A 27,177-nucleotide genomic window follows, 5' to 3' on the forward strand; every position below is an offset into this window, starting at 1 on the left:
TAGATAGCTGGGGTGAGAAGCAAAAGAAAGAAAAGGATGGAAGGATCATAATTTCATAAATGTTGTGATTAAAGAATTAAACCTCCTGCATTCCTTTATTTCCTTGGTTCTGATCTCTTGGTTTTAAAATACATCTTTAATAACATCTTTCTTGGGAGAAAGAACATTTTAAGGAGAAAATTATACAGTTCTTTTTTAAAAATAGCACAATGAAGTATGTTTATTTATACCCTAGCATATTATGCCCTTAATAAGCAAGATTTTTCAGTCAGAGCCTTCTTTTCATTGTTCTGAATCACTTCTGGCCATCATTTATGAGGCACATGAGATGATACTCTTCATAATGCATTTTCTGATCAAAACTTGTAGACCTTTGTGATTGAAAATATAATCTTAAGGCATTTCAAAAATTGCTGGTGTGCTCTCTCCATTTCCTTTTGATTATTTGACTAGTCTACCCCACACCCCTCCACACATCTATACAACTAATTTGAAAGTTATCAGGAAGCTATTGACAGCCTAGCACTTGAGCAACAGTCCTCCACAAAGTATGCATGTGTCATTAACCTTTCCTGGCTTTGAAAATACTATGATTTATATTGAGAGATTTGGCACATTCTTCTGCCTCTAATTGTGCTGCTTGGCATCCGACAGACTGTTCTTTTGTACATATCCCGAGGACAAGAGATATATCCACTTGCACAAATCATTTACTTACATGGGTCTTATATTCGTGAATCCTTTGTAAAACGTTTGGCTGCTGTTTCACAAGAAAATCAGTCAGTTCATTTCTCGAGTGGTAAATGCTTGCATCACTTATAGTAAATCTACATCCTCTTCTCTGTTCTCTGCCTCCGTGGCTCCTTTTCTGCCATACAGTACAGTGCTACTGAAGATAATTCTGCCTCCAGGTTTAAGCAAAAACTCAACTGTGGGAGGCACCACCAAAGAAAACATGTCGACTGAGAAAACAAGGATAAAAAAGTAGCTGAAAGTTTACACTTATTCAGGCGATGACACTTAGGCAGGAAATGACCACAGTGGCACAGCTTTGCATCTGAGGACTGGCTGGTTTCTTTGGACATTGATTATAAGATTTATTCTAATTTCAGAAGAGTTAACATTGGGGGTGGAGACGAACATTACGCATGTTACAGTTGAGGAAATTTGCTACATTATAGGTTGGTAAAATATGGATTGTTTCACAAGGTAATGACTCCTTTTTTTGTGTGTGACAAATTCTTTGACAAATTTTCCAGCTTCATTGCTGCTGATCTAGGTCAGCCCTTTCTCTTAGTGAATCAGAGAACAATTCCAAATTTCCGTTCCAAATTCCACCAAGTGAACTAGAACTAACCAAACTTAGAGCAGTGGTTTCCAAACACCCAGTGCTAACCCTGCCGGGGGGGATGGTGGGAGGGGGGAGAAAAGAAAAAAAAAAATTAGTGAAACCATGAATTCAAACATATCCACTTTGAAGAACGGTCTTCTTTTCATGATGAAATATTTATTCTTATATGTGACTGATACATTCATTCTTTTATGTAATTGTAAGAGGCATTATTTTTATAAAACTGTTTTGCCCCTATCCCAGTGTAATATAACTACATGTGGGGTGCCTGGATGGCTCATTGGTTAAGCATCCTACTCTTGATTTCTGCTCAGGTCATGATCTCATGGTTGTAGGATCAATCTCCACACATCCAGCGCCAACTCTGGGCATGGAGCCTGCTTGGGATTCTCTCTCTCCCTCTCTCTCTCTCTGCCCCTCCCCTGCTCATGCTCTCTCTCTCTCTCTCCCTCTCAAAATAAATAAATAAAAACATTTAAAAAATAACTACATGCAAAAATATGAGAATTAATAGGCCAGAGTGCTTCAAGATCGTGTTCTTTGCTTTAGATATTTTTTCCTTAGTTCTTTTCTTCCTTTCTTTCTTTCTTTCTTTCTTTCTCTTCTTCCTTTTTTTTAAATGTTTATTTTGGAGAGAGAGAAATAGAGTGTGAGTGGGGGAGGGTCAGAAAGAGGAAGACACAGGATCTGAAGCAGGCTCCAGGCTCTGAGCTGTCAGCACAGAGCCAACGTGGGGCTCAAACCCAGAAACCGTGAAATCATGACCTAAGCCTAAGTCGGACACTTAACCAACTGAGCCACCCAGGCACCCCTTCCTTAGTTATTTTCTGTGGCTGTTTTTTTGTTGGAGAAAGGATCTTCCTCAGCAATTCTTTTCACCATCTAAAGAATACTTTCAGTTTTTCTCAGTTCGCAATTATGAAACCATTTTTTTTATTTCAAATAATTGGGTTATCCAAAAAAGGCAACAAGTTGTATTTATGAATAATCCATCTTTCTATAAATACCATTAACTACTAAGAAAGATTTTTTTTAAGTCTTTCTTACTGTGCTAGCTTTCAGCTCTGTGATCACTCATCCCTCAATTATAAGATTTAATTCCCTGACCTGTTCGAACGCAGTGTTTTCTAAAGCAAAATGCACACATGCATGGGCCACAACCTATCCGGCCACTAGTACCATAAAGGAGAGATGCAAGAGTTAATGGTAATTTATTCATAGCTCAACTACTTCTGCCTTTTCTAGCAACAGCACAATCAACTACTATTCCGGCACTGCAGCCCCTTGTTTTTATGTAAAGGCATTTTATTCAGTAGCTTGAAAATAATGAATCTATGAAGTAATGCTCCATGTAAGAGTAATTTGTTTTAGAATGTGTTGATTATTATGATTAATGGTGGGGCCCCGGCATTTTGTAGACTAATGTTAATACAGTAACATTTGGGTAGCACCTTTGGTGATTTTTCAAGGTGGTGCACTTGTTTGTTAATGCATCCCGTGTCCAGCCATTGCATTATGCCAGCATTGGTGACAGTGCCACTTTGTCAGTCTGGAAAGACCGTCTCCGACTCAATAAGGAAACACTTTATCAAAGGGAATAAAAAATGGAAATGAGCTACTACCTGTGGACTAAGATTAAATTAGCTTTGAGAATTTAGAAGCAGCAGCTACTCCTGCTTTTCCTTCTCGTGCAGCATTTGTGAGCCTTTACATCTCAAGCTATGTTAGTTCAACAAATATTTGGTACCTACTATGTGTAAATCATTAAGTACTTATTCTGATTCTTTTAAGATATACAAAGATGAATGCACTGACATCTGTGCCTTCAGAAAACCCAGGAAAAGAGATGGCTCGTGTACAGAATTATCTGTAATGGAAGGAAGCAGTGGTATGTGCTATTGGAGAGGTAGAGATGAAATGTGCCAACATTTCAGAGGAGGGGGAAATTGTTGTTGTAACTTAAGAATCAGGAGGGTGTTCATGAAGGAAATGGAAGTAGAGCAGAACCTTGAGGAGTGGTTAGGATATGAACATATGGAACCAGGTTGAAGTAGTTCCAGAAAGAACTACACAAGCCAGCAACAGGAGGGAGAAATTCTGGGATATGTATTGCAAAAGGGAGTCTGGCAAGAATTGCAGGATCCCTGAAAGGGGAATAGTGGGTAGAAACATGTTGGATCACACTACAGTGAGACTAAAGATTTTGGGCTTTACTCTAATGGGCGTGAGGAAGAGCGTAAGATTTTGTAAAATTTTGTAAGTATACCTGTTCATAATGGTACAATCAAAACAATTCATCTGGAGGCAATGCATACGTTGGATTAAAGAGGGCAGTAACCTAGACTTCAGAGAATGGCTGAAAATGGTGGGTCCTTGAGAATGCATTAAGAGGAACTGCCACCATGGCCATGGGAATGGTTATGGGATAATGGATAGAAGTGTCGGGAATGCAGTATGGAGTAAGTATTGACAGCTCATTGAACATAAGGAAAAGGGAGATTGAAAGGAGTCAAAGACTTTGATGTAGAAAGAAAGAAAGAAAGAAAGAAAGAAAGAAAGAGAGAGAGAGAGGGAGGGAGGGAGGGAGGGAGGGAGGGAGGGAGGGAGGAAGGAAGGAAGGAAGGAAGGAAGGAAGGAAAGAAGGAAAGAAGGAAAGAAGGAAGAAAGGGACCTGGGTGACTCAGTTGGTTAAGCGGCCGACTTTGGCTGAGGTATGATCTCATGGTTCTTGGGTTTGACCTGCACTGGGCTCTGTGCTGACAGCTCGGGGCCTGGAGCCTGCTTCAGATTCTATGTCTCCCTCTCTCTATCTCTGCCCCTCCTCTGTTCATGCTCTCTCTCTCTCTCTCAAAAGTAAATAAACATTAAAATTTTTTTAAAAAATTAAAAAAAGGAAGGAAGAAAGAAAGAAAAGAAAAGAATGGTTTTGGTTGATAAGACAGAGTCCTGTTTGAGCCACCTTGAATTAGAAGTGCCTGCCAGAGTCAAAGGCTAAGACAATCCCAAGATAATTTGCAATGCACATCACAAATTAAGATTAAAAATAAAGCCAGGGCTAGACTTTTACTTACTTGGGAATAATATGAATAGGGATAATAGTTGAAATATCTTTGCTTTGAGAGAAGTTCACCAGCAGACAGGAGAAGAACGTTACACAGAAGAGAAGAGAGCCAAGAATAGATCCATGGAGAACACTCCCCACTGAGAAGGTAGAAGAAGGGAAGAAAATCTTCCCTTCTCCCCAGAAAAAAAAAAAAAAATCCTCAGAAAGAGTAGTTCAGAGGCACCAGACAGGAAAGGGCCAGTGACCAGGGTTAGGGTAAGTAGGATCAGAAAGACTGGGCCAGTCTAACAGACGTCATTTTTCTTGCACCCTGGAAATTTTGCCTTTAAAAGAAGGAAAGATCACTTAACTATAGATAAAATGTGTGTTTCCAGAACAGAGTTCTTTAAATATTTACTAAAGAGTTTCCTGATTTAAGCCGCATGTAAATCAGTGGCTGCCGCTCACTGCCCTGGGAAGAGCCCTCTCTCACAGACATATGGTTGTTCTTTCCAGGACACCTCCAGAAGCCTAGAGATACATTAGTGGTTTTGACATCTCTTTCCCCCCATAAGGATACACCGCAGAGCCACAGGTCCACCAAACACTGCTTCTTTCTGCATCTGGCCCATCTGCCATGTAGACCAGGGGTTCCTGAGGCCAGTGAGTATCCTGGTCAGTGAAAATAATGTTCTGTTATCCACAGGTGTGCATTTTCTGAAGAGGTTATTTACCCTTCTCCTGATTCTTAAAAGAATCTCTTTCATTAAAAAGGTAAGGACTTGGGGCGCCTGGGTGGCGCAGTCGGTTAAGCGTCCGACTTCAGCCAGGTCACGATCTCACGGTCTGTGAGTTCGAGCCCCGCGTCGGGCTCTGGGCTGATGGCTCAGAGCCTGGAGCCTGTTTCCGATTCTGTGTCTCCCTCTCTCTCTGCCCCTCCCCCGTTCATGCTCTGTCTCTCTCTGTCCCAAAAATAAATAAACGTTGAAAAAAAAAAAAAAAAAGGTAAGGACTATAACTGATTATATGCTTTTGTACAATGATGGGAGTTCCTTGAGGACAAGATCCCGTGCTTATAAATTTTGGTAACTTCATGGTGCTCTTTTGATCTTGGCTGAATGAATGGCTAATTGTGCTGCATTAGATGGGCGAGCAGGAATGATAAAATACTCATTTTGGCTCTAAAGCCTTTTCCTTGACTTAGCAAATATACAAACCTAGGAAACATATTCTCTAATGATAATGCTATTATTAATATAACTTGTAGCTTAAAATGAGTGCTTCAAACACACACTATCTCATTTATTTCTTCAATACTAGTGTGGAGTAGGGATTGGCATCTTAATTTCATGAAAGAGGAAGCTAAGACTGAGAGAAGGCATGTGATTTGCCAAAGATCATACATCATGTGTTAGCTTATTTATCTCATGGTACATTCACTTGGAAATAAAAATGCTTATGAACATAATAGACGTGGCCTTGTTTGCTGGAATGCTTGTTGGTTGGCAATAGGTTGGTTTTGTTTTATATGAAGAAAAATGTTTATTAACCTAAAATTTGATACTCATGTTAAATGCATTGGTTTCCAAATAGCTGTGCTATTGGATGACAGATACCACTACCGTATAGTGACTTCAACTTCTTGGCCTTATACTCGATAACATTCAATGAGAGTAATGAGGCCCAGGTTTGGGTCTTTGCAGGGTATATCAGACAGCAGTATAGTGTTAGGTTTAAGAGCAGACCTTTGAGTCTGACTTATATTTCCAAGTTCTACTGAATGGTAATACCTCCCACGTATTAAATACCATATATGTCTTAAGGTCTCTTTCAACTAAGAGAGGTACCTGCTAAATTTCCATCCAGATCTAGAGCTTCAAGCTCCCCTATTCTACTTCCACCTTTTCTTTGAGTTCCCTAGAGTACAGAAGGAAGAAAGGATGCCACAGCAGCCTGCCGTTGATGGCCCAAGTTCGTAGGCTAGCAGGGGAGCTGCGTTCTCTGCCCCTGGCTTCAGTCCCTGCACCACACGCACCCCTGGCCGCTGTTCTACAGCAGTGCACTTGATCTCCCACGGGCAGCCATCGTGTCTCCCACGGGCAGCCATCGTGTCTCCCACAGCGTGGGTTTTGAGAGTCCATATTTACATACAGGCTGAACCTTACCTTCCTAAGCAAAGGAGAGTGATCTAAACCTTCACACAAAAGTGGAGGGGTGGCGGCAGTGCTCGGGATTTCTCAGACAAAAAACTGATACCTAAAACTGAGCCCTGAAACGTGAAGGACTTACAAACTAAGTAGGCAGTTCTCTGAAGTTGGAATTCAAACACCGCAGGAGGGATGAGGTCGTTGTGACTCGGAAGCTTGGCAGAAGCACACCAGTCTTAGGTGAATGTGTGCGCATCCGTTAACTGAGTAAAGGGGACTGTTAATGCTCCATGCGAACTGAAACACAATTTTCTAAATGTGTTTGCTCAGTATCACTTTACATGCTGTTTTAGTGATTTTTTTTTTTTTTTTTTTTTTTTTTAAGATCGTGAACAAGGAAGCTACTTGATTGTCCGAGTAGGCAGTTCGGCTTTTAGATGCCTGCAGTGACAAAGCGGGAGAACACAAGGAAGGAGGAAATTCTGTCCCCAGTGTGTGCTTGTCACTGTGTGCTGTTTGTGGAGAGACAGGGCTGCTGGAATACTGGAGTGCCAAGGGGCAGAAATATTATCTAGAGCTGTCTGGGCACTGACACTCTCTCTTCCAGAGAGAATATGGTTCAAGAACCAGAGAAGCCTCATATTTAGAAATACTCATTTAAATAGAAGCATCAGTTTGTATAAGTTGAAATGGTAATATCAACCTGAGTACAAAAGGACAGTATTGTAGAAGGCTCCTCTGCCCCGAGACTGTCACTGGGCGTAGCCGCCTCATAGAAGCCAATGTACAAAGGGAAAGTGCATAAGGATGTGCTGACCCTGCTTTTTCTCTGGGTTACCACTTCCTGTGGGCTCTGCAGCCTGGGCTGAATAAACTGGGGCCCGTGGCAGGTGTGTGTCTGATCTTTTCCTGCCGGTTGACAACCCAGTTGCATGGTGCATTAATTTTATAAATTGTAGTAAGTAAATGGGTAAAGCGTTATTTTCAAATACCTGACTTCACTAGTTCATCTTAAACCTTGTACATATCTTTTGGTTTTCATTAGTTTTTTTCTGGACCTGTGTAGTTTAGTGTAAGCTAGAGTAAACTGTTTCAAAATCATGACCAAAATATATATGGTGAAGATATGAAAAATTGATAAATCAGCCTCATCAAACATGGTCTATAATACCTTGTTATATATGCATCTGTATACACTCTTGTACACAGTGGGGACCAGGAAATACCTTGTTCCTAGAAAATCCTCAGAACTTAGCAATATTATTTATTCATTTGACTATGAATTGCCTTTTTAAAAATAGCATCTTCCAGCATATCCTTTAAGGGGGTTTTGTTATGAGATATTAATACTGTGTACATTTAAAAACCTGGTTTGCTTTATAGCTTTGCCAAGAAATAATTATTACTTATTTTACCTTTCACTCCATTTCTCAGAGATAATTAATGATTAATACACAAACTACTGTTTTTCAGGTTTGAACTCTCCCATCATGGCTTTCCTCGGACTCTTGTCTTTGCTGGTTCTGCAAAGTTTGGCTTTAGGGGCCACTTTCCCTGATGAAACCATTGCCGAGTTGTCAGTGAATATGTATAACCATCTTCGAGCCACTGGGGAAGATGAAAATATTCTTTTCTCTCCACTGAGTGTTACCTTCGCTATGGGAATGATGGAACTTGGGGCCCAAGGATCTACCCTGAAAGAAATCCGTCATTCGATGGGATATGACAGCCTGAAAGATGGTGAGTGTGCTTAGGTTTACATTTTCAAGGTGGTTTGACTTTAACTGTCAACTCAGTTATGCTGTCTTATGCTACAGGCTGCAGTATTTACATGATGTGAGAAAGTGATGTCACTGAGACGATATGGCTAGGAGAACCATTAGGGAACCCAAGAAAAGTATTAATTCCTGGCTCCACCTTTAGCTGAGTTAATCTAAGGAAATTGTATATTTTATTAGTATTATTTCAATAAGCCTCATTGTGATAAATAAAAGCACACATGATTCTTAATGAGTTTCCAGTCCAGAGGGAGAGACGTATATTAATCAATTATCACCTGAATAAGTGAAAATTTATAACTATGAGAACTGCTATAAAGAAAAGCAACATCATTCTCTAAGAATATCAGAAATTTTTGCTTAGGGGCGCCTGGGTGGCTCAGTCCGTTGAGCGTCCGACTTCAGCTCAGGTCACGATCTCGCGGTCAGCGAGTTCGAGCCCCGCATCGGGCTCTGGGCTGATGGCTCAGAGCCTGGAGCCTGCTTCCGATTCTGTGTCTCCCTCTCTCTCTGACCCTCCCCCGTTCATGCTGTGTCTCTCTCTGTCTCAAAAATAAATAAACGTTAAAAAAAAAAAAAATTTAAAAGAAATTTTTGCTTAAAACCAATTGCGTCTTCATTTTTAAAGGAGCATCAAGAATTCCTTGAAATGTTTTATTGTTATGAAAATGTTATGTATTGGGGAAAGTTCTTAGCCAAAAGCTGTTTTGAAATCACTTTGACAGGATGTATGATTTTTATTTTAATGTTTTTAATATGCATGAGAACTGACTCATTAAAAAGTTGAGAACTCACTAATTTCGAATAGATTTTTCTCGTTATTAGGTAAAAAAAAGTCTAGTGAAAGTAAAGTTTCAAGGACTATTTTAATTTTTAAACTAGGTAATTAAACTTAATCCTTTTTCCTGACAATTATAAAATGAAGACCAATGTAATGAAAATAAACCTAAGTACTTTGAAAGGAAATAACCCCCAAAAATCTATAGATTCTACCAAGGTATCAATGAAAGTGAAAACTAATGCCAGTTGATAATACTAAAAGTTAATTTGAAAATCTGGAAGTAGCACAAATACCGGAGTCTTCTAATCATGTCTGTAGGGAACAAGTTAGTGCTCTTCCCTTGGGCTCCAAGTTCCATCAATCTCCCTTGCTGTGTTTCAGTGCTTCTCCACTCCCCGTGATCGTTCACTGTGTTTGTTCCACTAATAAACTTATCCTTTGTCATTTTTCAGGTGACGAATTTTCCTTCTTGAAGGATTTTTCTAACATGGTAACTGCTAAAGAGAGCCAGTATGTGATGAAAATTGCCAATTCCCTCTTTGTGCAAAATGGATTTCATGTCAATGAGGAATTTTTGCAAATGCTGAAAAAGTATTTTCATGCAGAAGTAAATCATGTGGACTTCAGTCAAAATATAGCTGTGGCCAACCATATCAATAAGTGGGTGGAGAATAACACAAATAGTATGTCATTTGGTTCCTTTCTTTGTCTAATAGTTTAAACTGTCTTTTACTTCTGAAATTACTTGCCCCCTCACTCCATTTGAATTTTTGAAGGATAGCATTTAGTTGAGTATCTGATGATTATTTCGTATAGATTATAGTCTTTTTAGAAGCATTACATATGAATAAGCTTTTATGAAAGAACTTAAATCTTTTGGCATGTAAAGAATTTTGGCACTATTGATATATCAGTCTGAAATCTGTGTTCCCCAATAACGGGTTTCCTCTGTGTGGTAATCTTAACCACTGTGTGGAACTTTGTTTGAGCTAACTTATTTAATGAGTTAGAGAGCAGTTAGGATGGCAGTTGGTGGCCCTCTTAACAATATATTTAAAATAGAAAATAAGAGAGAGCTAAAAATCAGGGTTTGGCTTTTAAATGACAGAACTATAGGATTTCTTTTTAAAAGAGCGGCCCATTTTAAACCCAAATAAATGGAGAAGTAGAAAGCGATAAGTTTATTTTAATATTTGTTTCTAATCTTAGAGCATCTGGCTGGCTCAGCTGGTAGAGCATGTGACTCTTGATCTTGGGGTTGTGAGTTTGAGCCCCACGTTGGGTGTACAGATTACTTGAAAAATAATCTTCAAAATAATAACATAATATTTCTAATCTATACTTTAAAAATGTATTTAAGCTTTCCAAATGTTTCATATTTTGTCATTTTATTTTCTAATTTTACCACCAACATAATTGAAATTAGAATTTAAAAAAATGAGACCAAACTGAAAGGAGATTACAGATGTTCATTAGATTAATTCCTACTGTCAAAACCCCCCAAATAATATCAATCTAATAAATTTTATGTGGGAACAACAAAAACCCTGACCATGTGCCCTATGTCCTATTATGCCCAAAATTCGGAGGCACCTTTGTAAGGACCTAAAGAAGTTCTATGATTAATAAAATGAGAGAATATAAATTTTGGTCCTATCTTTTTCAACTATGACATTAAAATGTAGGATAAAAGAAACTTATGTTTGTATTTTAACATTCAAAGAATAAGTCAAGAATAATAATACATTTGGAATAGATCGGATTATTAAAAGCTATTTCCAAACTCTTTTTAAACATTTTCAGCTATCAACAAAAACCCAATGTTTTTGCAAATAGATTTCTAAAGGAACATTTCAAATGATAGAAATGATAGGTTTTCACTCATCTGTTTTCACCTAGTTGAATGCAGTTGTTATATTTGGTAGAAAGATATCCAGTGTTTATGGGGGGAAATTTTGAATTGGATGACATTTTAATCGTGTATGTTATTTAAGAATGAACTCTGAAATGATCATTGAGTGCTTACTCTATGTTAAGAGTTTTACATGCATCACTGCAACTAGAAAGTGGTAAAACCTGAGATTCTGTTGTATGTGGTTCCATAGTTTCTTCAAGTGTCAGGATCCTACCAGTTTTATTTTAGGTGGTGTGAATGTTTTAGATCCCTTAATCTGTAACTGTGTGTGTGTGTGTGTGTGTGCGCGCGCGCTGTGTGTGTGCGCGCATGCACGCGCGCTCGTTTGCTTGCTTAACATTTTTCCTTTGAAAGCAAGATACTTCCTTCTTTTTTTAATGTTTATTTATTTATTTTGAGAAAGAGAGAGAGAGCAGGGGAGGGGCAGAGAGAGACAGAAAGAGTCCCAGGCTCTGCTGGCAGTGCAGATTCTGACGAGGGGCTCAAACTCATGAACCATGAGATCATCACCTGAGCGGAAATCAAGAGTCAGATGCTTAACTGACTGAGCCACCCACGCATCCCAAATGCAAGACACTTTCAATTTTTATTATAAATTTGGTAATGGTATACAGTTTTTCTGGATTACTCTATCAGACGGTAGTTTGGTAATCTTTTGGTCTCCTTTCACCTTCAGATTTAATATGAATTTTCATCTCTCCACTTTTTCCTGCACAGATCTCTTGAAAGATTTGGTATCCCCAAGGGATTTTGATGCTGGCACTCATTTGGCACTCATCAATGCTGTCTATTTCAAGGGGAACTGGAAGTCACAATTTAGACCTGAAAATACTAGAACCTTTTCCTTCACTAAAGATGATGAAAGTGAAGTCCAAATTCCAATGATGTATCAACAAGGAGAATTTTATTATGGTAAGATCTTTTGGCTTTTATTTTTCTTGTCTTTCTGTATATTAACAGCTTTTTAAGAAAGAACATGAAATATTTATTACACAAATGTCAATCTTATTTGGACTACAATTCAATTTCCTTGGCTCCATTTTCAAACCTCTCTAATTAGATCCTGAGTGAATATTATATGCACTGACAGTTTTCCAATATGTTTCTTTAACTTATAAAGTTGATTACACCCACAGAGTGGCTTTATTCATATGCAGACACCTGACCTGTGTAAGAACATTCTGAGTTACTCCAAAAAGCCATTGGCTTTGGGGTGGTTGTCAGTGACTCATATGTTCCACTCTGCTCTTGCTTTGGATTCCTCACCACTATTTGAATTATAAACATTTCTTTAAAATTTTGCTTTCAGACTTGTGTATGACATAATTATTCATTTATAGTTTCATTTATTGTGAGTCTATGAAATGTGATACAACTCAATATCCTTGGCATTATTTTCAAAGATATTTCATTGGACTGGAGCGCCTGGGTGGCTCAGCCAGTTGGGCATCTGACTTCGGCTCAGGTCATGATCTCATGGTTTATGAGTTTGAGCCCCACATTGGGCTCTGTGCTGATGGCTCAGAGCCTAGAGCCTGCTTAGGATTCTGTGTCTCCCTCTCTCTCTGCCCCTCCCTCGCTCATGCTCTCTGTCTCTGTCTCAAATAAATAAATGTTAAGAAAATAAGTTAGAAAAAAAAGATATTTCATTGGACTTTTCAGAAGGTTAGGATGTTAATCCTTCTTACACACTATATTGAACTGTAATAATTTGTTATCATAGCAGAAATGTAATTGTAAGCCAAGTACATATTGGAACTAATAGTTCATGCTATTTAAAAGTATGGTGTAAAATTAAAAGACTATAATCATAGTTAATCAAATTAACAGTCAAAATAAGAACCAAACATTTAACCAAAGTGTTTAACGGGATGTCTAAAGGACCTAGATCAGTTATAGGAAAATATTTATAACAAAAGCATTACATTTTCTTTTTGAAAATGAGGGAAATTTTAAGGTGGTGGTGGGACTATTTGTTTTAAAGATTTCTTTATTTTTTTATGGAAGCCTGGTGAATTTAGCTGAGTTATTAGAACACAAAGGCAATTACCTAATTAACCTAATTACCTAGTTTGGAGGTCTTAAGCACTACAAATACACTAGATAACTACTGTAGAATGTAATAGATTTCATCTGGACTATGCTACTCTGGCCCCAAGACTTTTAGCTATGGTGATAATACAGTCCCAGGCATTATATGGTTAATTTTTCCCTTCTTAGAAATCAGGTGGATTTCATCTAACTTGGATCCTGGGCTTCATTTTTTTACCCAGGACTTATTGTTGTTTCTAAAAATATCCCTTAAGTATATATTCATTTGAAGTGTCTCATTTAAAAATAAAAAGTAAGTCTAGAGAACATATTATGACAAATGTGATGTAATTCTGGGGATTCTAAAATAAAATAATTTCTTCAGGGCCGAAGAGTCACTTGAACTTCAGGGCCTATTTTTTTCTTTTTTTTAAACCGTCCTTTCCTCAGATGTCTGCGTTTCTTATATTCTATATACTATTTTGGAAGAAAGTTATTACAAATTAAAACTTTTATTTGAACTTTTTTTTTTTTTTTTAATTTTTTTTTCAACGTTTTTTATTTATTTTTGGGACAGAGAGAGACAGAGCATGAACGGGGGAGGGGCAGAGAGAGAGGGAGACACAGAATCGGAAACAGGCTCCAGGCTCCGAGCCATCAGCCCAGAGCCTGACGCGGGGCTCGAACTCACGGACCGCGAGGTCGTGACCTGGCTGAAGTCGGAGGCTTAACCGACTGCGCCACCCAGGCACCCCTATTTGAACTTTGATATGGGCCTTTAATCACCTTTCTTTTCCTTTTAGGAGAATTTAGTGATGGCTCCAATGAAGCTGGTGGTATCTACCAAGTCCTAGAAATACCATATGAGGGAGAGGAGATCAGTATGATGTTGGTGTTGTCCAGACAGGAAGTTCCACTGGCCACTCTGGAGCCATTGGTCAAAGCACAGCTGATTGAAGAATGGGCAAACTCTGTGAAGAAGCAGAAAGTGGAAGTGTACCTGCCCAGGTGAGAGGCTTCTGTGTGACCCCCTCTGATACATCTCAGAGGGAGAGATAGCAATGGAGGTTCTGAATCAGAAAAAAACCCTTGCCACTTTTTTTTGAATTTTAAGTCTTAGCTACTCTCTTCAACACCCCTTCACTCTTCCCTCCTCTTCCCCTCCTCACCTGCGCTTCCTTCTCCTTTTTTTTCTTTAAACTATTCTTTTGTATTCAGGAGGTCCTGCCCCCAGACACAAGCTCACTTAGTGATTCATTCAGTGCTGTTTACCAAGACCTAGTTTCAGATCCTGGTCAATATTCTTAGCTTCATTTTAGAAGATTTCTCAATAGATTGTCTCTGAATATCATTTGCATTGGCAGTCTTCTGTATTTCATTAATATTTAAAGTTGATTATAGCTGGAGAGAAAATAATCTCCGACATTGTTGGGAGAAGCACAAGCACGTTGCCGTGCTGGGTGCCAAGATGCAACCATAAATAAGCAAGAAGAGGCTTAAAATTCTCCCTGTGGCTTAAATAATAAAATCTATGCAGGGCCCCGATGTTCTTCTCAATGCTGCCTCTGGCCACACACCACAACAAACGTTTTGTGGCATGTACTATCCACGTGGTTGTCGTTAGGCTACAGATAACCTGCTCTTGGCCTGCCTCTGGGTCTCTTTGCATGTTTTTGCATTGGCCTAAAATGCCCTTCCCATGCTTCTTTGCCTGATATTGATGTGTATTTTTCCTTATATTTTTAAAGAACTTCTTCTTGATAATATGAGAAATTCAGGACAGTGTTAATGCTTCCCTTATTAAATTCCATGAATTAAGTGCAGCATCTCCAAATGCTTCAATTCTGTGAGGATGCAAAGTTATTTAGGGGTATTTTAACAGAATTCTAAATGAATGCTTAATAACTATCACAAATCCTAATTCAGCCATATTCACTAGAAAATGTGGCCTCCAGGTCCTGTCCACTGAGAAATTGAACGTGGCAGAAGAAAATTAAATTTTCATTTTCTAAGAGATACTCTTCAATTATGGAATACTTTAGCTTGCTTGCTCATATTAATGCCTGATACTAAACTAGGCACAGTTAATTACCATGCATCCATTTCTCCAGAAGTTCTATGAACTCTTCCTCTGCATGGTTAATGCATAGAGAGAGAGGTTAAATCGCTAGATAAGATGAATGTGGTTTCCTTTTTTAAGAAATTGACGGTTTTCAAATACTTATATGTAGGTAATAATCAATGGGAAATGATCCATCAAATGTTCAATGAAGGTGATGATTTTTGTGCCCTCATTTTAGCAAACGTAAAAATTTTCTGGTAGCCATTTTCTAGGTTTACTCAAGTGTCTGTTTTAAATCGTTTGTATAGTTTTATTCACGTGGAGATATTACTTTGAAAACACAACTTTGCATTTCTGTAATTTGACCATATTCTTGTCCTGCTTGACAGGTACTTTTATTTTCCATTATATTAGATTGCATACTTACAGGTTTTAAATGCTTTTCTTAAAGGGTATAAAGGTGTATGGTATTTTAAAGAGGAGAATGGGCAACTACTTTTGCATTTTTATTATTTTCCCCCCTTAACAATAAGTCCTACAGGAATCAAATGCTGAATTGAAATTGTGTTTTTATCGAAAATACAAAACCCTATTCAGGAGAGGGTAAAAATTTTCCACCTATATGATATAACCAAATCTAGTGAAATACCAAAAGGTTTATGCATGGTCATACATTTCTAAGATTTAAATGAGATTACCAAATATTCTTGCAATTTATTCATGCTAGCAAAAATAGTTTGGCTAATATATATATATATATTTATATATATATATATTATATGTAAGATATCTAATAAGCACTTGAGAATAATGCCTGGCACAGATGCTTATATTCTAAGCATCATATAATTATTATCTATTATCACTATTATTATTTATTTTTCAGTGTACATTTTAACTCCTAGTATTCACCTTGTGTTAATCTATAGGTAGCTTTATATATACTTTTCTTTCAGTAGGATTTTTTAAAAACCTTGCTCTGATGAACATTACCTTCTTCATTATATAAGGTACAAAAGATTTTTCTAAAATGAAATTCAAGGGGCGCCTGGGTGGCGCAGTCGGTTAAGCGTCCGACTTCAGCCAGGTCACGATCTCGCGGTCCGTGGGTTCGAGCCCCGCGTCAGGCTCTGGGCTGATGGCTCGGAGCCTGGAGCCTGTTTCCGATTCTGTGTCTCCCTCTCTCTCTGCCCCTCCCCCGTTCATGCTCTGTCTCTCTCTGTCCCAAAAATAAATAAAAACGTTGGAAAAAAAAATTAAAAAAAAAAAAATAAAATGAAATTCAAATATCTTGGAATACTTGGAATGCAGATGTACCTGGCTGTCATATCTTTCCACTCTTTTGTAGTCTCAGATTTGTCATTTTTTAAAAGTTTATTTATTTATTTTGAGAGAGAGAAAGGGAGAGAGAGAGAGTGCGTGTGTGAGTGGACGAGGGGCAAGGACACAGGGAGAGAGAGAATCCCAAGCAGGCTGCACGCTGTCAGCACAGGGCCCAGCATGGGGCTTGATCCCCCAAACTATGAGATCGGGACCTGAGCCAAAACCAAGAGTCTGAGGCTCAACTGACTGAGCCATCCCGGCGCCCCTCAGATTTGTCATTTTTGATCAGAGTGCTTGAAATCAATGGACATGAAGTGGTTTTCTATTTTGTCAACAGAGACCATCCTGTTATTTTGAAATGATTGCCTTAGAAATACAGCACTTTAGTTTGATGTTTGTAAAAGAAAACTCATATATAACCCATCTGATTTTGTTCTTTAATGCGAGTGCTTTTTATAGGTTTTTCTACAGAAGTTTTCTTGATTAGTTTCTTAATGGCCTATAAATTTTCTAAATCTCATTATATGTAACATATATTTATTCTTTCCTAACACTAGCTCTACACAGCTCAGTCTCCAATGCTTCTGCCTCCTACATACCTCTTCAACTTACTCAGAAATTTGCAAATGCATGATTACGTTATTAAAATGCGCATGCCTTTTGGGTTTAAAAGAGCAATGTTGTGGCTTTTTCTTTTTAAATTCAGTGGGTGAAATATAAAAATCTGTCTGTAGGTTGATTGTTTTTAAATAGCCATTGTTGGAATTCTAGTTATTAGTGGTAGGGGGCCTTGCGGTCAAACAGAATTTAGCTCATATCCTCATTCTACCACCTACTAGCTGTGTGATTAGGGCTAAACTTCAGTTTGTTCTTCTGTAGAAAAGAGACAACAATGCATAATCTCATGGGATTCTGTGAGATTATCATTAGGATGATTAAATGAGATACCATAAATAACAGGATTTGCATAGTGTCTGGGAGCCCTCAGTGTATGGGAGATGACAATGATTATTTATATGAATATTGGTCTATATTAAGAAGAAAGGGATAGTAAATGGATAATAGCTATGTTTCAATAGCTTGATAAGGAAACAAAGATGAGAAATGGAAATTGTTTACATCCTGTCTTCAACTTGGAACACTCAATGCACCTAAACTTTTTTCACTTCACCCTGTGTGTATTGCCCTATGCCAGATACTACAGATATTAAAATAAAAAAGATACTAGATACAGAGACTTGACTAATTTACAGTTAAAGCAGCATGGATTCAACAGCTATTTGATGAAATTACTCCACCACTACTGAAGTGCAAATATAAACACCTTAACGTCTATAATAATGTGAATGTTATACATAATGGCATTATCACAAGTGCTATCAACACTATCTGCCCTTTATTGCATGCCTCCTACGTGCCAGCACCATGCTAAGACTTCCAGAGACCTCATTCAGTCCCCTCAACAATACTATGATGCAGGAATTACTAAGGCCATTTCCTACACTGCAAAACCGAGGCTCAGAAATTAAGGAGCTTGCCCGAATTCAATCTGGCTGAATTACCATCCTCACCCGAAACAGCAAACCTCAGAAATGTGACAAAAACCAGGTTGCTTTTAAGAAGTACAAAGAATCCTCTCCTGATCTCTTCCTTCACTTTCCTATTTTAGGTGCATCAGGACACACAGAGTACCGCCCAGATCCCTGCTCTGCCATTTGTTAGCTGGATGACCCTGGTCACATTATCTCATCTTTCTGCTCCTCAGTTTCTTCTTCTATTAGCTGAGGATGATAATAATACCTGCCTCCAAGGGCTTTGGTGATATTTAAATTAATCTGTTATAATCTTGGAATAGTTCTTGGTAATAATCTTCATATAAGCAATCAATCAATGAATAATAAAAGTAAAGCAGACACACAAAACATCTTAATCAAGCAATTGAATGTATTCTTTGAGCCATTTCGTATTTCCCAACTCATCCCCCTTCTCTACTTTCACAACCAACACCTGCTCTTTGAAGGAAACAAAAGGAACAATGTTAAGTCCAAGTTAGAGTATAAGATACAGATAAAATTCAGTACTTGGTTTAATATGTTTGCTATACATTTATTTGTCTATTTGTCATATTTTCCCCATAAACATGAACCCGCTAAAACTATTTTCCCCTGATGATACCTCTTGATGTCTGAGTCTTGTTGACAGCAGTCATTCCCTTGTCACCAGACATCAGAAGTGATGCTAATGTAACGTTTGGTGACTGTCACAGACTTGGCTTTTTAAAGGACAAAAACTGACATTTATGATCTTTACTGATCAAGAGCCAACACCTTAGAAAAAAAAGAAACGTTTGGTTCTAACTAGTCGTTTTCACTTGTTCTAAAAAAGTAATAAAAACCTTTGCTTTCCAAGAACTGCATTCATGTGTTAATGCAGCCTTGTTTTATGCTAGAAAGATGGGTGACACATTTCATCGTTTGGGGAGAGACTCCACATTAGGACCAATCAAACTTTCTATGGAAACCATTTTTTAAATTAATATTCTATTCATGACCACGGTACTCATTTTTATTTCAGTTTTAAGAGATGTTTTATTTCTTCTCGCAAATGTGACGCACTTCTACGTATAAGAATTCATAAAGTCCATCAGAACAGAAAATTAAGATTAAAATTATTTTGCTTAAAAAATCTCTAATATAATTTTTAAAGTATATAGTTTTTAAAATGTAATATTTAGCTTACTTTCATTGATGAACGTCTTTCTGTGATGCTACCAGGAAAAACAGGCTTATGTCCTAGAGGATAATATAACCATGAGGATATATATTTTTAACACAATAGCTTTTATATTTCCTTTCTCTGAGTGTATGGAGTTGAAATGCTAAATGTATCCATTGTACTGCGATTGGCTGTCTCCACACACAGGGAATTGAGCAGGATGCTAAAAAGAGAATCAAATGCCTTGGGCAAATGTTTGGTTAGCCATTGACAGCTTAAAAAAGTCAAATATATTACTAGGTCAAAGGATTTTGAAAGCTACTCATTTACAAGTTTTACATTCTTGATCTCAAAACATTTATTCCACCGTATCTATTACAGTCCTCATCAAATAGTTTTCCTACTTAATAATTTAATACTATTCTGATAACTCCTCTTTTTATAAGCACAGTCAAATACTGAAAGTATTTTGACTGAAGCACAGTCAATACTTGCAGTCAAAAGCCAGTTTTAGCATAATTTGCTGTTCAAATCAACATATCTAACATTTTGCTCTTGGGCCAGATTAACAGGATACTGTAACTAAATACTTTAAAAATGCTGTAACTAAATGCTTTTCCCCCTATGTGTTTGTCCTCCAGGTTCACCGTGGAACAGGAAATTGACTTAAAAGATGTTTTGAAGGCCCTTGGAATAACTGAGGTTTTCATCAAAAATGCAAATTTGACAGCTCTGTCTGGTAGGAAATAAACACCAGTTTTTTTTTTTGTTGTTTGTTTTTTAATGTCATTATTTCATAAAAGCTTTAAAAAGTGATGATGAAGGGGCGCCTGGGTGGCGCAGTCGGTTAAGCGTCCGACTTCAGCCAGGTCACGATCTCGCGGTCCGTGAGTTCGAGCCCGCGTCGGGCTCTGGGCTGATGGCTCGGAGCCTGGAGCCTGTTTAAGATTCTGTGTCTCCCTCTCTCTGTGCCCCTCCCCCGTTCATGCTCTGTCTCTCTCTGTCCCAAAAATAAATAAAAAACGTTGAAAAAAAAAAAAAAGTGATGATGTTGAACCCTCTATTTACTATGGAGTTCTGAAGTAAAATAAAGTTATCGTTTGCCAAATAAATGTAACGAATACATTTACCTTCGATACCCTAAACTATAAATCATGGTCATAACATTGTTTATATTATTCTGGTCCGTGTCTTATATTCAATAATGGATATTCTCCAGAAGACCTGTCTTATATATCTTTAAATTCCCCATCCTACCTGTCACAATGCCCTGTAAAGTAGATAATCAATAAACATGGTGATTTAGTATCTCAATATGTTCAGTTACAGTAAATCATATAGAAAAGAAAGAAGGAAGAAAGGACAAACCCATGCCTGCTGTAAGAACTAAACAAGAACTAAACACTTTAAAAAATTGTTTTTAGTGTTTATTTTTTTTTGAGAGACAGAGCATGAACGGGGGAGGAACAGAGAGAGAGGGAGACGCAGAATCTGAAGCTGACTGCAGGCTCTGAGCTGTCGGCACAGAGCCCGATGTGGGGCTCAAACCCACAAACCGTGAGAACATGACCTGAGCTGAAGTCAGATGCTTAACCAGCTGAGCCACCCAGGTGCCCCAACGCTTTTTAAAAGAACACCTAGTGGGATGATGTAAAGATTATCTTTAGTCTTCAATAAGAAACCAGTGGTTTTGTAGTAGCTTCAAAATATACCTGGCATATCGGGTAATTTATTTTAAGTATCCCAAGGTGGGGGAAAACCCAGTTGAATTATTTGATGCAGATGCCCTAATTTGTTCAAGGTAAAAATCATTAACATATTAGCAACATTAACTACTTAGAACATGTAAAATCCTTTTGGAAATATTTTAAGCAGCTAACCCCAAGACACTTATCATTGAAATAAGGTACCTGTGAGTTTAAGACTTAGTTTGTATAACGTTGTTCTATCATTTCTGTGGAATATGGAAACTATCATAGATAGATAGATAGATAGATAGATAGATAGGGACATAATCAAGATTAAAAAAAAAACAAACAAAAAACCTCAGTGTGTAAGTCCTCTTTATATGTAATCTATTGGACCCAATTCTCCAACCAGAGAGAGCTGAGACAATAGAAGTTTCCTTAGCAGTTTATGTGTTCGGGAGAGAATTTAGTTTTCCTCTCCTGAAGTAGCATCCTATAGAAAATCAAGCCGACCAAATAAGAGCTTCTATGAGGAGTATGAGGATCCATGGATTGAATTCAGTGAAGTGGATGCCTCTACCCCTGAAATTGCATATAAGTGTGTACACACACACATGCAGAAAAAGAGAGAGTGGAGATAGGTTCATAGATTTCAGGAAATTCTCAAAGAGTTTATAGTCAAAAAGGCCTTGCCTCCCAGATTTAGAATTGGACGGATTGTTTTCTAAGCAGCACTCAGCAATGAGATGATGTTGACGTATCTGATACCACAACTTCTACCCGATTAGAGAGCCTACATCTCAAAACACCAGTAGAGCTTTTCTAGCTGTCTACTATATAAATGTTCCTGTCCACATCAGAGAAATGTGAATTTTGCCCGAGTAAAGGTTTTCTTGGCTTACATTCACGCTCCTAGGGCTCTGAACTCTTCAGTGGGATTGTGAATGAGGTAGGACTGGGGGAGACTCACAAGCTAATGGACACTTTTGTGTTTGAGTCAGAAATATATCTGTGGCTCAAGCATAGTATCATTTAAACTTCTTGTGCTCCCTTCCTTAGGAATTGAGAGAATCTGTACAACACACTGGCCAAATTCCAGCTGGATAATTACATTCCGCTTTCCTACCATGGCTCTATTTTCTGTTTTATTAGAGATTCCTCACTGTCTCACCCAAACATCAAGGCAGTTACTTCACACACATAAGAGTATCTGCTGCTTCTCGGTCCTGAGGGAGTAGCACTGCAGTGGCAAATTAATTATTGTGGTCAGTGTAGCTTAAAATGTTGGCAAATCTGGGAGGTTTATGATGTAATATTTAATTGCCTTTAGTATGTACAGAGACAATAGAGAATAAATATGTATTATGAATGCAGATGGTTCAGAAATTTGAAATCACACTCGGATCTCTCGGAGTTCACATAGTTTCTATGTGAAGTCTCTGTTCCTTTGACCAAACCTCAGTCAGAATTTAACAGAGGCTGCATTCCCACTACCTGGCACATGGCTGACACACAGTTGGCACACAGCAGATGTCCACTAAAGGATAAAACAAGGGAGGGAAGGAGAGAAGAGGTTTCTTCAGGGCCACCTTACATATTACATTTCTCGGAACACTTAACTCCTTAAAACATCAGTAAGAAATCCAGGATTGGCCATCCTCAAACACTACCCCGTTCGAGTCTTCAGGATAACGTGATGAAAGGTCTAAAGTCAACTTCTCAAGCTTTCAGTGGGAACTCTTTATTCTTAACTCCTTAGTTTTGCCAGAACCTTGGTAGACTCAGCATGTCAACCCACCCCAACCAATATATCCTTTCTCTTTCTCTCCCTCTCCCTCTCTCTCATTCTCTTTCTCACACACATCCACATCAATTTATGAATCATTCTTTCAAAAACTATTTACTGACACAACTATAAAACTTGTCCCTCCGCTTTTACTGAATTTGATAGTGTTTATTCCCTGCTTTGTTCACTTGGGCGCCATATGCTCTGCCCTACATGGTTGGTGTCCTTTTCAGGTGTCCAGTTTTTTTCCTCTCCAAATGACATGAAAACCCTGATGATTAAAGTGTCTATGACAGGGCACCTGGGTGGCTCAGTTGGTTGAGCGTCTGACACTTGGTTTTGGCTCAGGTTGTGATCTTGTGGTTGGTGAAATGGAGCCCCATGTCAGGCTCCCTGCTGGGCATGGAGTCTGCTTGAGATTCTCTTTCCTTCTCCCTCTGCCCCTTCCCCACTATTGCACATGTGCACATGCTCTCTCTCTCTCAAATTAAAAAAAAAAAAAAAAAAATTAAAGTGTCTGTGACAGTAACCCCTGCACATACCCAGGAAAATTATTAACGTGTATTTGATTATTACTTTCTGCCTTAATGAATTTCATGGTGAGAATTTCATGGTGTTTAAGATATACAACATTAATTACATTCAATGCCATGTCTATTCATTTCATTTAATAACTCTTTGTGAGGTAGATGGTGTGAGCACGGTACTATGTCATAAAAATGAAACAATGATTAAGAAATACCTACTCTGAAAACGGATGCAGACTTGTGGGGAGAAAGACATAAAGAGTGGATTTAATAAAAGGAAGAGTGGTAGAAATGCTTTATTGGAGCACTGGTTCTCAGCCAGGACAATTCTGTCCCCCAGGGAACATTTGGCGATAACCGGAGACCTTGTGGATTGTTACACCTGGGCAGTGCTATTGGCATCTATCCAATAGATGGCCAGGGATGCATCTACATCCCAGTGATCTATGCTGCACAGGACAGACCCACAACAAAGAATAATCCAGTCCCAAATGTCAAGAAACCCCATAGCAGAGAAACCATTGGGAAAGCAGAGAGGGAAAAGAAAGTCAATGGGCAGACTGGGAGCATATTGGTTCAAAAGATGGAGGAGGATGGGGTGCCTGGGTGGCTCAGATGGTTGAGTGACTATCTCTTGATTTTTGGCTCAGGTCAAGGTGCTGGGGTCATGGGATCAAGCCCTGCAACAGGCTCTCTCTCCCTCGGCCCCTCTCTCCTGCTCTCACTCTTATGTCTGTGCATTCCCTCTAAAATAATAATTTAAAAAAAAAATGGAGGAGGAGAATATAGGTATGTATTTCAGTTTTTAAATGCGTTGAACATTTTTTATTTATTTTTTTTTTAATTTTTTTTTTCAACGTTTATTTATTTTTGGGACAGAGAGAGACAGAGCATGAACGGGCGAGGGGCAGAGAGAGAGGGAGACACAGAATCGGAAACAGGCTCCAGGCTCTGAGCCATCAGCCCAGAGCCCGACGCGGGGCTCGAACTCCCGAACCGTGAGATCGTGACCTGGCTGAAGTCGGACGCTTAACCGACTGCGCCACCCAGGCGCCCTGCGTTGAACATTTTTTAATAATGTCTTAGAAGATGATAGCAATGGTTACCTCTGGAATACAGGACAGAGGCTCTTAGATGAAAAAGGAGATGTTGTTTCATGTACCACTGTATACCATTTAGGATTTTGCCTTGTGTATGCACAACATCTTCAATTAAAATGCTATATTGAAAACTGGGGAAAACTTTTAAAAATAGCATTATTAGTAGAATTCGTAAGTTCAAAAGCACCCAGAAAACAATTCAGTACTATTGTGATACTACCAATTCTTAACTTATGCAATGAAATTGTATCTTTCTTTAAAGATAGCAAATATGATTTAGCAGTGGAACAAAAAAACAAAAACAAAACAAAAACCCCTGCTCCACATTCTCTTCCTTCTGGAAAGATGCAGTGACTTGAGAGTCCTTTGCTAAGACCTCTTGAATCCACTCTTTCATTTTCTATTCCATGGCATCCACCTTTATTTCAGACTCTCATGACCACTGCCCCAGACTATTTCAATAGCCTCCTAAACGATTTGCAATCTCTTCCTTCTAATCTGTCTTATCTACCACTGCCAGGATTAATCACCTTAAAGCCCGCTCTCAGATCATCTCAGCTCCTGTTCGGAGCCTTCCTTGTTCAGTCTGCAGTGCACTGTCCGCTGCTTGGCAAGGCATTCAGACCTCAGCTCCCTCCAACCTTAACTCCGACGGAGTCCTTACATACAGCTTTCGCCAGCCAAACTGACCGCTGGCTCTGCACCTCACATCTCCCCAGGGCCCCATCATTGTAACGTCTCTCCCACCTGAAATAGATCTCGAACGGATCTTTAGCTTCGATATCGCCAACTTCATCAAGCCACGTGATTGCACCAACCAGAAGTAATTGCTCCTTCATAAATTCTACAGTATTCTGCACTTTTCCTTATGCTGCATAACATACCCGATCTCAGATTATCATTACTTATGCATTGGATATCCTCTGCTAGAATTTAAACCTCTCCAAATTGATCCTTGTGTGTGTTTAGGAAGCACGCAGTTCTGTGCTTTCTGGCTAGTACTCACTGAAAGAAGAAATGAATAAGATGAAATGCTGTGTATTTACTGTGCTTATTTTTTTTTAATCTCAATTTGATGTCCATTGCTTTTGACGCTAAACTCCATTAACATAAAACACAGTAAAGACTCATACAATAAACATGGAATCTAGAGAGTGCTGAGAATCATTTTCTTCTCAGGCTCGATTTAAAATGCTCATCTAGTGGCAGTGAGGATCCTGTTATAGAGTAGGGCTATTTTTGTAATGGAAATGAATGACTGTCAGCATTTGGATTAATAGATAATCCTCTTGGAAGGTGGAAGGGGAAGGAGAAAGAGAGTACTAAATCCTTCAGCACAAAGTACGAGCTTTAATAAAGGAGCCAATAAAGTAAAGGAATTAAGAAGACACAGCAAAAGCCACATTCCGGTCAGACTCAAGTGCTGAGATTTATGCGGGACTGACTCTTACATCCTGCCCTTGTTTGTTCTTCTTCTCCTTGCACCTGTAAGCCAGAGGGCTGCAACTGTCTTCCGGTGCCCTACCTCCACTCTGCCTCCTACTTTTTTGCCTGAACTGTTGTAACAGCTAGCTAACTTGAACTTCTGCCCGTAGCTGTTTGCTCATCTGATTCACGCTTTACAGCTCCTGCCGTAGATTATCTCCTAAAATCAAAGCAGTAGTGCCCTGTTACTTCTGGATGAAGCCCAGGCTCTCCAGACTCGTGGTTCAAGCTCTTAAAATCAGGCGCATCCCCTGCCATGCCCCGCCTCCTCATTGCCCAGGATCCAATTGGACTTCAAGTCTTTGCCGAGGCTTGTCTCATTTGCGATATAATCCTCTGCTAGGGATGTCCTTGCCCCATTCTCTGGCTCTTTTCTGCTTACCTTCAAGAACCAGCCCAAATGGCGCCGCCTCCAAGAAGCTTTCCCTGACGTCTCTCCCTTCCAAATGGTTCACTTTCCCTCATCTGGCCTGTCATCGTGCAATGTGCTATCACAGGTTCTACCTTTTCCTTAGATTGTCTGTTCACATACCTGTCTCTGTCCTCGGAGCTCCTCAGAAGCAAGGACTGTGGCATAGATGACTTTCTGTCCTCAGAGCCCAGCATGGTGTGGAGAGCAGGACAGATGCTGGCTGGGTAGGAAGTGATGATGGGCCCGCCTCACTCCAGGCGTAGAGGCTTCTCTCAAACGTCTGGCCCTCCTCACTCTCTGTGCTCCAGCCACACAGGCCTTCTTCTGGGTCCTTGAACACACCTGGCTCCTATCTGCCTCTGCGCTAGCTTTTCCCTCGGCCGAAAACTGCCTTCAGGTGTTCCCGTGGCAGGCTCCTTTGTATACTTTAGGTCTCAGTCAAATCCACCTTCTCAGATGGCCTTTCCCAACACCTTGAGTCAAGTAGCTCCCCTTGCCTGCCCCCGTCACCAGCCAACACTTCACCTCATCTTGTTTCTTAGGAACACTCACCACACCCTGAAATTGTGGCCATTTATTGATTTGCTTTTTTATTGTCATTGTTATTTCATGTCTGCTTTCCTCCCATTAGGAAGGAACTTTTTAGTTTACTATAGTATATCCAGCGTATCCACAATGGCACATGGGAGGTGCTTAATACCTGAATGAACGAACGAATGGACAGATGAATGAATATTTGCTGGTCTATAACAAAACTTCTCCAGAAAAACAAACACTCTTCCTACCTTGGAGGAACTCAAATTCTACGAACCTTTCTAAAGTTCATAGGTGGGGCTGAAGCTAAAAATATTTTAGCGACTCAAGTACAGAGACGCTTTTGATATTCTCGGGTTCTGTTATGGAACGCTCTTCATTTTGTTATTTTAAGCATGTCCTTGGTGACGCAGAAAGCTATTTAAATTGGCTGTGTTTAGGAACAGTGCCACAAGGGAGCTAGTGGCATCCACTCGCATGATGGCCATCCTGCCAACAT

The 27,177-nt window shown here is 39.1% G+C and overlaps 1 protein-coding gene across 3 annotated transcripts in view; it reads left to right on the top strand.

Annotated features, from left to right (window-relative positions):
• SERPINI1 (serpin family I member 1) overlaps positions 1-27,177 on the top strand; it is a 72,486-nt gene that overhangs the window by 37,541 nt on the left and 7,768 nt on the right. Inside the window, exons 2-7 of one of the 3 annotated variants that reach the window (XM_047098720.1) lie at positions 5,101-5,168; positions 8,015-8,281; positions 9,553-9,783; positions 11,733-11,927; positions 13,850-14,054; positions 19,788-19,885. In XM_047098720.1, coding sequence (XP_046954676.1) covers positions 8,032-8,281; positions 9,553-9,783; positions 11,733-11,927; positions 13,850-14,054; positions 19,788-19,885 — 979 coding nt within the window. In that variant the 5' untranslated portion in view covers positions 5,101-5,168; positions 8,015-8,031. Of the gene's footprint in view, positions 1-5,035; positions 5,058-5,100; positions 5,169-8,014; positions 8,282-9,552; positions 9,784-11,732; positions 11,928-13,849; positions 14,055-19,787; positions 19,886-27,177 lie in introns of those variants that run through there. The other 2 variants (XM_047098721.1, XM_047098719.1) reach the window with 2 other exon arrangements.

The sequence above is a fragment of the Lynx rufus genome, unplaced genomic scaffold, assembly GCF_022079265.1.
Source record: "Lynx rufus isolate CCGP_SWC_20201006 ecotype Redwood Valley unplaced genomic scaffold, mLynRuf1.p SCAF_5, whole genome shotgun sequence".
Lineage (NCBI taxonomy): Eukaryota > Metazoa > Chordata > Mammalia > Carnivora > Felidae > Lynx > Lynx rufus.